The sequence below is a fragment of the Peromyscus californicus genome, unplaced genomic scaffold (assembly GCF_007827085.1).
Source record: "Peromyscus californicus insignis strain IS unplaced genomic scaffold, ASM782708v3 Scaffold_17__1_contigs__length_78620276, whole genome shotgun sequence".
Lineage (NCBI taxonomy): Eukaryota > Metazoa > Chordata > Mammalia > Rodentia > Cricetidae > Peromyscus > Peromyscus californicus.
In genome coordinates, this window is record NW_026294469.1 from 60,199,717 (window position 1) to 60,211,927 (window position 12,211).

At 36.0% G+C, this 12,211-nt stretch overlaps 1 protein-coding gene across 2 annotated transcripts in view; it reads right to left on the reverse strand.

Annotated features, from left to right (window-relative positions):
- Dcc (DCC netrin 1 receptor) overlaps positions 1–12,211 on the reverse strand; it is a 1,164,132-nt gene that overhangs the window by 322,750 nt on the left and 829,171 nt on the right. For both annotated transcript variants that reach the window (XM_052742483.1, XM_052742484.1), the window contains exon 9: positions 6,854–7,008. In XM_052742483.1, the coding sequence (XP_052598443.1) occupies positions 6,854–7,008 (155 nt within the window). The remainder of the gene's footprint in view (positions 1–6,853; positions 7,009–12,211) is intronic.

Genomic DNA, 12,211 nt, shown 5'->3' on the forward strand with positions numbered 1-12,211 from the left:
TTGTGCACCCTAATAAATGTATCTGGGGTCAGAGAACAGAACAGCCACTAGACATAGAGGCCAGAAAATGGTGACACACACGCCTTTAATCCTAGCATTCCAAAGGTGGAGATCTGTCGGGATCTCTGTAAGTTCAAGGCCACACTGGAAACAGCCAGGCGTGGTAACAACAGCCTTTAATCCCAGGAAGTGATGGCAGAAAGCAGAAATATATTTAAGGCGTGAGGATCAGGAATTAGAGCCTGGTTAAGCTTTTAGGCTTTTGAGTAGCAGTTCAGCTGAGATCCATTTGGATGAGGACTCAGAGACTTCCAGTCTGAGGAAACAGGATCAGCTGAGGAACTGGCAAGGTGAGGTAGCTGTGGCTTGTTCTGCTTCTCTGATCTTCCAGCATTCATCCCAATACCTGGCTCCAGGTTTGTTTTTATTAAGACCATTTAAGATTCATGCTCCACACTCTTGTCTAATTCTTGCTCTTACTGTTAAGACTTGTGTCTAGACTATCATCAACTGGCTAGTCATTGACTTTGCCATTGTAGTGATTTCAAATATTCATTCTAATCACTTTACAGTCAAGACAGTGATTGTCAGAAACCAACTCAGGTGATTAAAGAAATTATCTGGACACAATAACAATAAAGCTGACTAATTCATAGAATCATGAAGAAATATAACTTGTATTTCTTATCTCCATCATACACAGAATACAAATCTTATTCTATTGGCATCTCTTAATCAATCAAATATTTATAAAATAACAAATTGTTATTTTATAGCCCAATTATGAAACAATATATTTTTTGATCATAAGACTTAAATTTATTTAGCACTACAAAGATGTGCAATAGGCAATATTAGAGAATAAGTCAGTAAAATATTCTGAAATTTTTTTTTGTGTGTGTGTGTGCTTGGAGTATGTAGTTTCTTTTTTTAATTAATTAATTAATTTTTCTATTATCAGCTTGATACAGTATAAATTCTTATCCTAATAGTGAAATGTTTCATTGAGGCTTGCCCAGTAATTGAGTAAAACCAAAACTTATTATAAGCCACAGTCATCCTAGAGTCCCCCCTGCTATATAGCCTCCCTGGTTCTGTGGGTTGCAGTCTGATTGTTCTTTGCTTTATATCTAGAATCCACTTATGAGTGAGTACATACCATGTTTATCCTTCTGGGTTTGGGTTACCTCACTCAGGATGATATTTTCTAGTTCCATCCATTTGCCTAATATTCTGAAATTTTAAGGACTCACTAATGTTTGTGTGGGAGTAGTGAAGTATATAAAAAGACTGTTGTATAGTAATCAAACTACTTCAACCCATAGCTCTTATGCAAGCCTTACCTACTGAGATGATTACAGGTGAGTGCATCACTTGTTTTCAGTGCTGGAGAGTTAGTGTTCTGTTCCTATTTGATCATTGTCTTGACGGGATTAGGAGACTGTTGTGGAATATTTAACTCTCTAAAGATGTGTTACGTTTAAACAAATAAATATGCTGCAGAATATTACTTTAACTGTATGTTACATTTGTTATGCTGCATTTGTTTAATGATGTTTGGATGTGTGTTAAATTTTGTAAAGATGTGTTTTTGTTTCACTCTGCCTGCCTAAGGCACCTGATTGGTCTAATAAAAAGCTCAACAGCCAATAGGTAGGCAGGACACAGATAGGTGGGGCTGCTGGGGAGAGAAAATAAGTAAGAGGCGAAATCTATAATGAGAGAAGAAGAAAGAGAACAAGGGAGAAAGAGAGGGACACACCCAGAGCCAGAAACCAGGCAGCCAAAAGTCAGACATGGAGACATCAGAAAAGTAAGATACATAGGAGAAAGAAAGAGAGAGAGAGAGAGAGAGAGAGAGAGAGAGAGAGGAAGGAAGGAAGGAAGGAAGGAAGGAAGAAAGAAAGGTAAAAGGACCTGAGGCAAAACATAGATAAAGAGCAACAAATTAAAATGAGAGCTAAGATAAGGCCGAGCATTCATAACTAATAAGAAGTCTTCATGTCATGATTTGCAAGCTTGTTGGTGTCCCAAAAGAAAAAGCATGGCAGAGGAGACTTCAGGCTAGTGAGTGATTACTAGATGTCCGACAAGACCTAGAAAAAGCTCTCCTATCATTACATTTAACCATCATAGCCTGTGAACAGGTAAAATAAATAATATCTAATTTAATATCTAATTTTATAGACCTCAGAAAACTGAAGTGTCAACAATGCCTCTAGGATGCATGCAATGATATTCACTGACACACTTGCTGTTGTGGCAATAACTACCATACAGGTAAAACCCTGCCATAATTAAAAAATACACAAAAGAGGGAAATGTAACTACAGTTCTACATCTGTGCTATGTATTTGTAAGTTGCTCAATATGAGAGGTGGCTTTTACTACCTTTTCATATAAAGAATATAGCCGACTTAGCATTATCTACAATTCTTAACTACAAAAGAGTTTTGCAGATAATTGTGTTGTGGTCCAGCAAACAAGATTTGTATTATAACTCAGGCCCTCAAGCCTGTATGTGGTCCATTTTAACATCCTTTATGATTACATTGCCATAACAGCATTCTATGGGACCCCACATAATAATTCAAAAATTCACCACATGTGGTATAAAAAGATTAGACATGTCTTAGTCAGGCAGGGACTTAAATCCTACCTGATAATACTGTGGAGAAATTACACACCACAAAAGCAAGGGAGAAAGGGCAAAGGTTTAGCAAAAGGAAGATATAATCAGAGGATACACGCCTTTATAGAAACCAGGTTGTTCTATTCTAGGCTATTATTTTATAAATTCGATCTTGGACTGTTGATCTCTCTAAATGATTACTGTGGAATGCATGCACTTGTAGAAACAGTTGCTGATGATTTATATTTCAGACATATTTGCATCAGGTTTTATTCCTTGAAAATACAATTTTCCTAATGGAGCTGATTTCTCAAATAAAATGAAAATCTGGACATTAAATTTGTATAAAAGCTGTGCAATGTCAGTATACAATTACTACATCACATTTGGGAAAACAGCAGTAAAAGCAGCAAATAAATGTGAACCCAGATGAGATCCGCTTTCAAAAGATAAAAATGGTTCTGCTCGTGGAAAATATTGACAAAACTTCTCTTGTCTCTCTCAATTCTAGCCACATAATGAAATACACCTCTGTTCTTCCCATAAAAATACAGACTGTAGGCTTATAAATAGTGGAGATGCGAGAAGATTGGGTCTCTTGAGTATGCCATCTTCCTCACTATTTGATGAGTTATTAAGTAACATTAGTGATGTTTTTATATTGCTAGAATGTCATTTACTGCAGCATCTATTAGCCATGACAATGTAATTTATTTATCCTAATGTCTATAACAAATGTAGCAAGTGAGCTGCAGATTAAAGTATAAATGAGTTGAAGGGTGTAGTTCTTGTCTGCTCTCTAAAGGAGAAGTCTGTATGCACATTCTGCTGATACAGGCTGAAAGTGTTCCTGTCTACCCATCTACCCAGAAAGAGATAAATGAGCCAATGACAATTCTTGGGAAACAGAGTCTTCATAGTGCAAGACACAACTGCAAAGGGAAGGGTCTTTAGTTCATACTAAGAAAGAACAGAGGCTATTTAAAATGCAATGCTGTGAAGAAAGACTCAAAATGAAGAGATTGCTAAGGTCATGATTGCCCTTAATGAAAAGATATTCAAGGCTACAATATGCTCGAAAGCAGAAGAAATCTCCATTTTCATTCTTTTGAGAAAAAAATATTTACTTGTTACCATATCACCAATTAGCATCATTTGATTGGATACTTTGTTTAATTGATTCATCATAGTGTATGCCAGCTCTTAAGTAAAATAAGTGTTTATGGAAGTCACAGTCTGATTTGTTTGTTTATTCATTGTTTGTTTTGCAGACCCAGATTGAACCCATATCTTTAGGTATGCTAAGTCAGTTCTCAAATACTAACTATTGTGCCAACTCTATTCTCTCTTTTTTTTTTCCAAATGGGAAGGAATAAATGATATAGAAGGCATGATATTAATGCTCTTGCAATACAACATTGGTCTGAGGTGATGTGTTTAAAATTATTAATTATTAAAAAATGAACTGATCAATAGACGACTCTGTAAACATGTTCAAGAATAGACACACAGCCCTGGTTGTGTTCCACTTAACAACTTCCTGTATCTTCTTTTGTTGGGGAGGTTTTACTTTTACATATTGTGCTGTTTATTTCTTCAGGATGTTTCCAAGATTTGTAAGTACTGCTAATAGGTTGCATGTATGTTCCTTCCTGAATGCTTTAAATGGTCTGGGATATTATTAGGTACACAGATGCTATTCAGAAATTATAATTGCACATTTTATGCCACTCTCTGCATCTTCTACATTTAAGGTTGTCTGTGGGCACACATAGTTATATATGTTAATTTCAAGTAGTAAGCACATTAAAATGTCACATCAAGTGTTGCTGTTAGCAGTCATAATCAAAAATATATTTTGTTCCATGATTTCAAACCACTGGTGTTTAGGTAAAGCATAAGATAAAACAAACAAATAACAAGAACAAAAAAACAAAAAGCAACTTTTAAAGTAGGAAGCTTCAAAAGAATTTTTGGAGAAAAGAAAAAAAAATGGTGTTTATGGTTAGAGAGCCAGGCTGACTTATCCAGGTTTCTCAGAAATGTAAAATGATTACGACCAGTTAGCCTTGAACAGTATGTGAAAATAATTCTAGAAAATGTTAGGGTTAAATATGAAAAAATAGATATGAATAATTCAGATATTCCATAGAACTATATTTTAAAAGGAAATAGTCAGCTGGGTGGCGGTGGTGGCGCACGCCTTTAATTCCAGCACTTGGAAGGCAGAGCCAGGCAGATCTCTGTGAGTTCGAGGCCAGCCTGGTCTACATTGCAAGATCCAGGACAGGCACCAAAACTACACAGAGAAACCCTGTCTCGAAAACAAACAACCAACAAACAAACAAACAAAAAACAAAAAGAAAACCAAAAAAGGAAACAGTCATGTTTAGATTTCAATATTATAATAATTTACAAGCACTTTCTACTTATAAATTTTGAGGTACTTTTATACTTAGTGTGCTTGAAATGAAATGTGTTGCAAATATATTATTACATATATATACTGGGGAAAGTGGGATATTAATATGTACTTATGAGTATGTATGTATTAGACTGTTAAGTTTTAGGTATGACATAAACAATTATTTACTCTGACTTTTAAATTTTGCATTAAATATGCTAGAACATGTTTTATCAAATGTAGGTTTGGTTAAGTGATTTGTTTTATTTTATTTTCCTTTACTTATTTCGTGCTGTTTGAAAAATAATTTCAAACTATTGTTCAGTCTATAGTTGAACTCATGACCACTTTCCTGCCTCAGCTTCTTCCCAGGTGTTAGGATCATAGGCATGAACTGTCAACCCAATCATAAGTGACTTTTTTTACATAAATAAACACATAGATATAGTAGATATTTTAGGTATAGTTAATATATTATATATTACTATGCTTTTGAAGTTACTCTCTGCAATTTTGTTTTCATAAGGTGAATATTTACATGAATATTAAGGCTTATTCATTTTGTCTTTCATGGATGATTACCCAATATGCTTTCTGTAATTGTGGCTAGCAGGAAGGAAAACCCGGATCTTTCCAACAGTCAATCATCTATCACTACTCAGATGGTATAATCTACTCTCTCTAGCTTCATCATGATGACATCAAAGTCCCAAGGATGTCCGCCACTTCAAAGACTGATTTTTTTACCTTTACTAGCTGAAGTGGTTCTAATTTGTACATCACCTTCTTACGAAAGCATGACAAATTATTTTTAAGTTGAATAGATTTTCAAAAAAATAAGTAAGAACCAAAATACAATAGACAGCATTATTAATTGGAAAGGAGCTGGAATTCAGTATGCAATGTAATATACTTTATTATGAGTACTTATTCGGTGAATTTAACTTTTAAATTATCATGTTTTCATTAAATTTAAGCTGGCAAACTGCTGGTCAGTATTTCATTCTCTAAAACAATCTGGAAAATTTGTAAGTAATGCTTAACAAAGCAGAGGAATACTTTTCTTTGGAACTCTTAAAATAGAAATCATTAAATTTTAAGTTTTTAGAGTGTTCGGCTCCTTTACTTTGTGATCACGTAGTTTAATATAGTAATTAGATTTAGAGGATGATGTGGCCAATAGTAGCAATTGCCCATACTTTGAATGTCCCGGTTCATCTTCTGGCAGTTTCTTGAATATACTTGATGCATATTTAAGTTTTTTAATAAGTTCCTGAGATTAAAATTTCTGTTCCATTAGTTTTTTTTCTTTAATATTAGACTCCTTATAGAAAAAGAACAAATATTCAGGGCAGTGGTGGTGCATGCCTTTAATCCCAGCACTCCAGAGGCAGAGCCAGGTGGATCTCTAAGAGTTCAATGACAGCCTGCTCTACAGAGTGAGATCCAGGACAGATACCAAAACTACACAAAAAACCCTGTCTCAAAAAAAAAAAGGAAAAATAACAAATATATGAAAAATTAATGGAAGAGGATGAGGATATAATAGCATTAGATAGGATAATCTGCTTCATAGAAGATAAATGTGTAGGTTATGGGCATGACTTGGGCCTTCCCAGTTTGTAATTCCCCATTATAGTTTGAATAAGGTGACTGTCTCATTAAAATGTTAGTTCACTTTTAAAAGTGCTCAAGTAAAATGTGTTGCTACAAAGACCTCCCTTCCATGTCACCTCAAAAATTTCTAAGAGCGGATGTAAGGATATTGTAGATGAAAATAAATGCTTTTAAAATCGCCCTTCCATTTTCATACTCACACTCAGGCTGAGTGGCCACCTTGATGGGTTGAGAACTCTCCCCCGGTCCCCACTCATTGTAGGCAACAACTCTGAAGGTGTACATGGCTTCTGGTTTCAAGTTCCCCACAGTAAGCTGAAGGGACCCAGGCTGGGTTGTGTTCAAAGCTCGCTCCCTAGGAAATCAAGTTGAAGAGAAATATTATCTTAAAATGAAAGCATTAGCCCAAACTTTGTTTGGTTTACCAGGATAATGAGCAACCGAATGGTTGCTTACTCATTTAATGTTGACCCTAGGATAAAATCCAGGAATTCCAAGGTTTGTTCTGGAAACTAAATGATGGGAAGGGCCCACAAGAAGACACTGCAAAGTTTAAGAGAGTTCAAGCCATCAGCATTTTCATTGCAACTTGCAAGCTAAAGTCTTGTTACTTGACAGTTTGGAATCTAGTATTCAAAAGTCATGACAAGAAAAGGGATAATAAAATAAGAAGAAATGTTTGCAATCTACACGGGCAGACATAGTTGGCAAAATCCAACTGAAGAGAGAAATCAAGGTCTAAATTATTCCACAAGTTGGTGGTTGTTAATATTGTCAACAATTCATTCATGAATTTTCTTTTCCTTCCTTTTTTTATGGGAAAGAGAAATGCAGACAAAATGTATTTCTGTTTATGCATGGCATTCTGGCTCCTGTGGTTACTTTAAGTTCAGTAACAGGAAGAAATGACATTTCTCTCTTTGTAAAAAGAAATAATAATACACATATGTTCCCTTGCTTTGTTCTTCGCACTATATGTACATGTGTCCACCTGTTCACTGACAAAGACCTTTCTCCTGTTGGAATAGAATGGATCTACAGACAACGATGGGATTGATAGCACACTGTAAATGAGGACAAACTCTGTGAGTGGCGACACCGACATCCAACAAGGAGAACTAGTGAAAGGTTTTTAAAGGACCGTTCTAGACCTTCTGCATGTGCTCACTGACCCTTAGTTCATAATTGATTATACAACGTTAAAAAGAAATTCTGAAACTATTGGATTGTATCATACATTTTATTGCTAGACAATGTTTTTATAATATGTCACAGGGATTTTATGTACAAGTTAATTTTGTCATTGAGTTTTATCTTATCTTTGAGACATTTAAACTGATACTTATTTTTGTCTAATTACATACTAAATTTTTCAGCTGTTTTCTTAAGTCAAAACTTCCAAGGGCATGGATGGTGATTTCTGAACGTCTACATTCATAATAGGATCCAGTAGAGACCAGTTAACTCAACTTTCCATCTAAATTTCTTCCTCTTCTTCTCCTGCTCCTTCTCCTATAGTAACAACTAAAATGTCTAATTATAAACTGGGCAAATTAAAATAAATAGTTATCAAAAGAAGTGCTAATGATTGAAAAATTTTTGAAAAACTTCCCAACTTCCCTGGGCACCAGAGAAATGCAAATCAAAATCAAGTGTCATTGGTGCTAGTCATAATGACTGTTATCAAAAAGACCAACATAGTATTGAATGAATAGGAATAGAACTAAGGTCCATATAGTCACTGCAAAAACAATATTCACAGATGTAACATATAAGTTAACTCTTCTACTTCCAAGGATATAATCAAAATACACAGACATATGCACTCCCATATTTATTGCTGCACTCTTTACTATGTCTAAGATATGACCCACCTAGATGTCCATCATGGCATACACACACACACACACACACACACACACACACACATACACACACACACACACACACGAAATTATTCAGCCACAAATGGAATTAAATGTGGTCATCAGGAAAGTGGTTGAAACTAGATATTATGTTTGTGACATAAGCCAGATATAAAAAGGTAAACAGCATATGTTCTAATATGTCAAGTTTTAAGAAAAATCAAATTTAATCTCACTACACAATACTAGAGGTTAGGAAAGATGGAGGTAAGAGAGTTAGAGAGAAACTGGCTAAAGATTACCAAAGTATAACACAGGAATCTAAACTCTGTTGTTTTGCAGCACAGTTGTGTGACTACTGTTCATAACCTACCTGTATTTTATGAATAACCAAGAAGTGCTCAAAGCCTTGTTGCTAGGCAGTTTTATTGCCAATTTGTCACAACCAAGAGTATGTTGGACCTAGGGAACCTCAACTGAAGAACTGCCTTAATTGGTTAGTTCTGTGGCCATGTCTGTGAGATATCATCTTAGGGGTCTAGCCCACTGTGGGTGTGCATAGCCCTAGGTATGTGAGACTTGGCTGTAGAAGAAAGCAAGTTGATCATGAAACAGACTGTTCCAGAAAACAAGTCAGTCAGCAGAGTTTCTTCTTTGGTTCTTATTGGACTTCCCTCCAAGCTACCTGGCCTAAAAGTGGAAGGTGAATTACATCCTTTCCTCCTGTTGTTTTGGGTCATGGTGTTTATCCCAGCAAGAGATAACTAAATAGCAGTACCTCTAAACACAATATAATGATAAGGAGAGAAAACTATTCATTCGCCTTTTTTGATCGCTACACATTGTACGGATTTACTGAAATATCACACTATACCTCATAAATATGCATAGTTATAATGTACTAATCAAAAATGATAAAACAGGTTTAAGGAGATAAAAATGCCAACAACCTTCATTTGATCATTATATATGCATCAAATTATCATAGGGTACTCCAGAAATATGTACATTTAAAATAAAAATAATCAATGCTGAGAAAGAAAATGAAATCATCTTAATCAGATTCCATGTCCTGTATACAGCTTGCTAAGGTGAAGCACATGGATGTGGCTGTTTTCTGTCCTATTTCCTTTTGTGACCTTTGTAGAATTTGTAACTTAGTGTTTCATGAGTCCTTAGGTATAGGATCGTCATTCTTTTATAGAAGCATTAAGTGAGATTTAGGGATACATTTTCCCAAAGGATTCATAGCTTGAAGGAGTGACATGTGGTGCTCCACCCTCTTAATCTAGTATCAGGGAAACAGGGCATCTATTTGGGCCATGGTTACTTTTGTTGGTATACATGGTGTCTTTAAGGCAAAAATGGAATGATGGGCATTTGGAAATCATTGTGAGAGTGGATTTGTCTCTCACATACTATAAATTATACAATGGTATTTGTTGTAGATCTTCAATAACATAGTTGCCAACAATGATCAGATTTGAATAATACATAGACTTCTTGGCTATTAGTAGGAAAAGAAAGCTTTCACTATTGATGCTATTGTATAACTACTAAATAGCTTGGGTAAAACAAGTATTAAATAGCTTGGGTAAAACAAGTATTAAATCATGTTGTTACAGCCTTTGAATAGGCTTATTCAAAGTAAAAGGTTTAAAAAGTGGATGTGAGGGTCTGGAGACATGGGTAAATGATAAAAGTACTTCCTGTTCTATCATAGGACAAGAGGGCAAATTCCAAAACCCATATCAAGTGTCTCATATCAAATGCCTAAAACTGCAGCTCCAAGTGATTCAGTGCCACTTTCTGGTCTCTATGGTTACTGGAAAACACACACACACACACACACACACACACACACACACAGAAGAGAGAGAGATGGGGAGAGAGGGGGGAATATGAAACAGAAAAATGACAGAAAAATTTGAATATAATCAGTTAAGAATTCCCCAGATTGAATTATGAAAATATAACTTACATGCAAAGAAAAGTGATTAATGTAGGACAGAAATATTTCATGTTCCTGTAATATCCATCAACATTTGACTAGCTCTCCAAAGCAGTTGTAGTTATACATAAATGCAAGATATGGTCATTGAGGCTGGGTCTGTCCTGGACAGCTCTTACTCTATTACTCAGGAAGCAGAGGCAGGTAGATCTCTGAGTCTGAGGTCAGTCCTGATTCTACAGACAAGTTCCAGTCCAGTGAGGATTATATAGGGAGACCTTGTCTCAAAAAAATTAAAGTACTGGCTGATAGGGATAACTGATACTTCAATCTCACATGAAGTGTTTATAAAGCAATTTCAGAAAGTGTTTGCTGTATATTGTCTATCCAATGCAGATAGGAATAGCTCATGCTTGCTATGTGAGCAGTTCTGAGACAACCCTGTGGATGCTCCCCTGAACAACTGCCTATGCAGCTCTGCATGGATTGGCATTTTTTCAGTATAGACTTGCAAAAGTTTGTTTAAGCAGTGATTTAATTGGAAGACTTAGATTTTCTTTAGCTTTGTTTTGTTTTGAGACAATATCTTGCTTTGTAGCACTGGCTTGCCGGAAACTCGGTATGTCTGCCAGGTTATTTTCAACTTGTGGCAACATTCCAGCCTCTGCCTTGAATACAGGCCTGCACTTAACATTTCAATTTTATGTGTCACGTTTTCAAAAATCTGCTTACCATGTCAAAGTAAAATCACAATAAAATGTCAAACAGACAATGTATGTCCATGCTGGGCTGAATCTGGGAAGGCAGCTTTTGGTTTTCTCATTTGCCGGCTCCCCAGTTGCCTTGGGTGGTAAAATGGGCACTGGACACAAACAGTGTGAACGAATTAAATAACTGAATTCGTTATGCCACCGAAGAAAAATATGACACCCAGCAAGCAATGTGGGATCTTTTGTCAGTGTCAGTTTCTGTTCTTATTTTGCTATGATAGCAAAAGAGTATCATGGCATCATGAGAAGCGAGTTGTATGCTGTTCAAGAAAAGAGAGTGTGACTAAGGACTTGGAACCTCAGATCTGAGTAGTTAGTGAGTGCTACAGTTGGGGAGAAGCAGCACACAGATGCTCTGACAACAGCCGGAAGGATTGTCCATATGATTAATATTGTTCCGGAAACTAAACGAATTCCTAGCAGATGGTCATAGCTAAAGCTTCTGCTTTTAAAGATATTCTGCTAGTGAACATGGTAGGTCTCCTAAGAAGGTGGGAACTTGCTGACAGACACCAAGGGGAAATATGAGTCCCTCAGCTCAGTGCGATAGCCCTGCTGTCTGGTGACATCTGTGTTTCCTCCCAGTGTCGGGGCTTTTGTTGCCAAGCTGTCTTTCTGAGTCCTGTGGTCATAGTGCAGTGACATTATATTGCTAAAAGGACACAAAGGCATTGTGGGAAAATGGCATTTCCTGCCATGTCATCCCTCATAATTTTTTTTAAGCTACAAACTGGAAACTGAACTTCAGGAGGCTTTTGATAACACTTTCCAGGCTTTTATGTTTGTGAATAAACTATGGGAAATTACTTTCCAATGGTAAGTAGATTCTGAGTTTGGAAAGGCAGTTTGTGTTCTGTGGTCCTGACTAATAGACCATTTTAAGGAGGTGGATCTTAACATGTCTGTATTGGAGTAGAACTAACTAACTAACTAACTAACTAACTAACTAACTAACTAACTAACTAACTAACT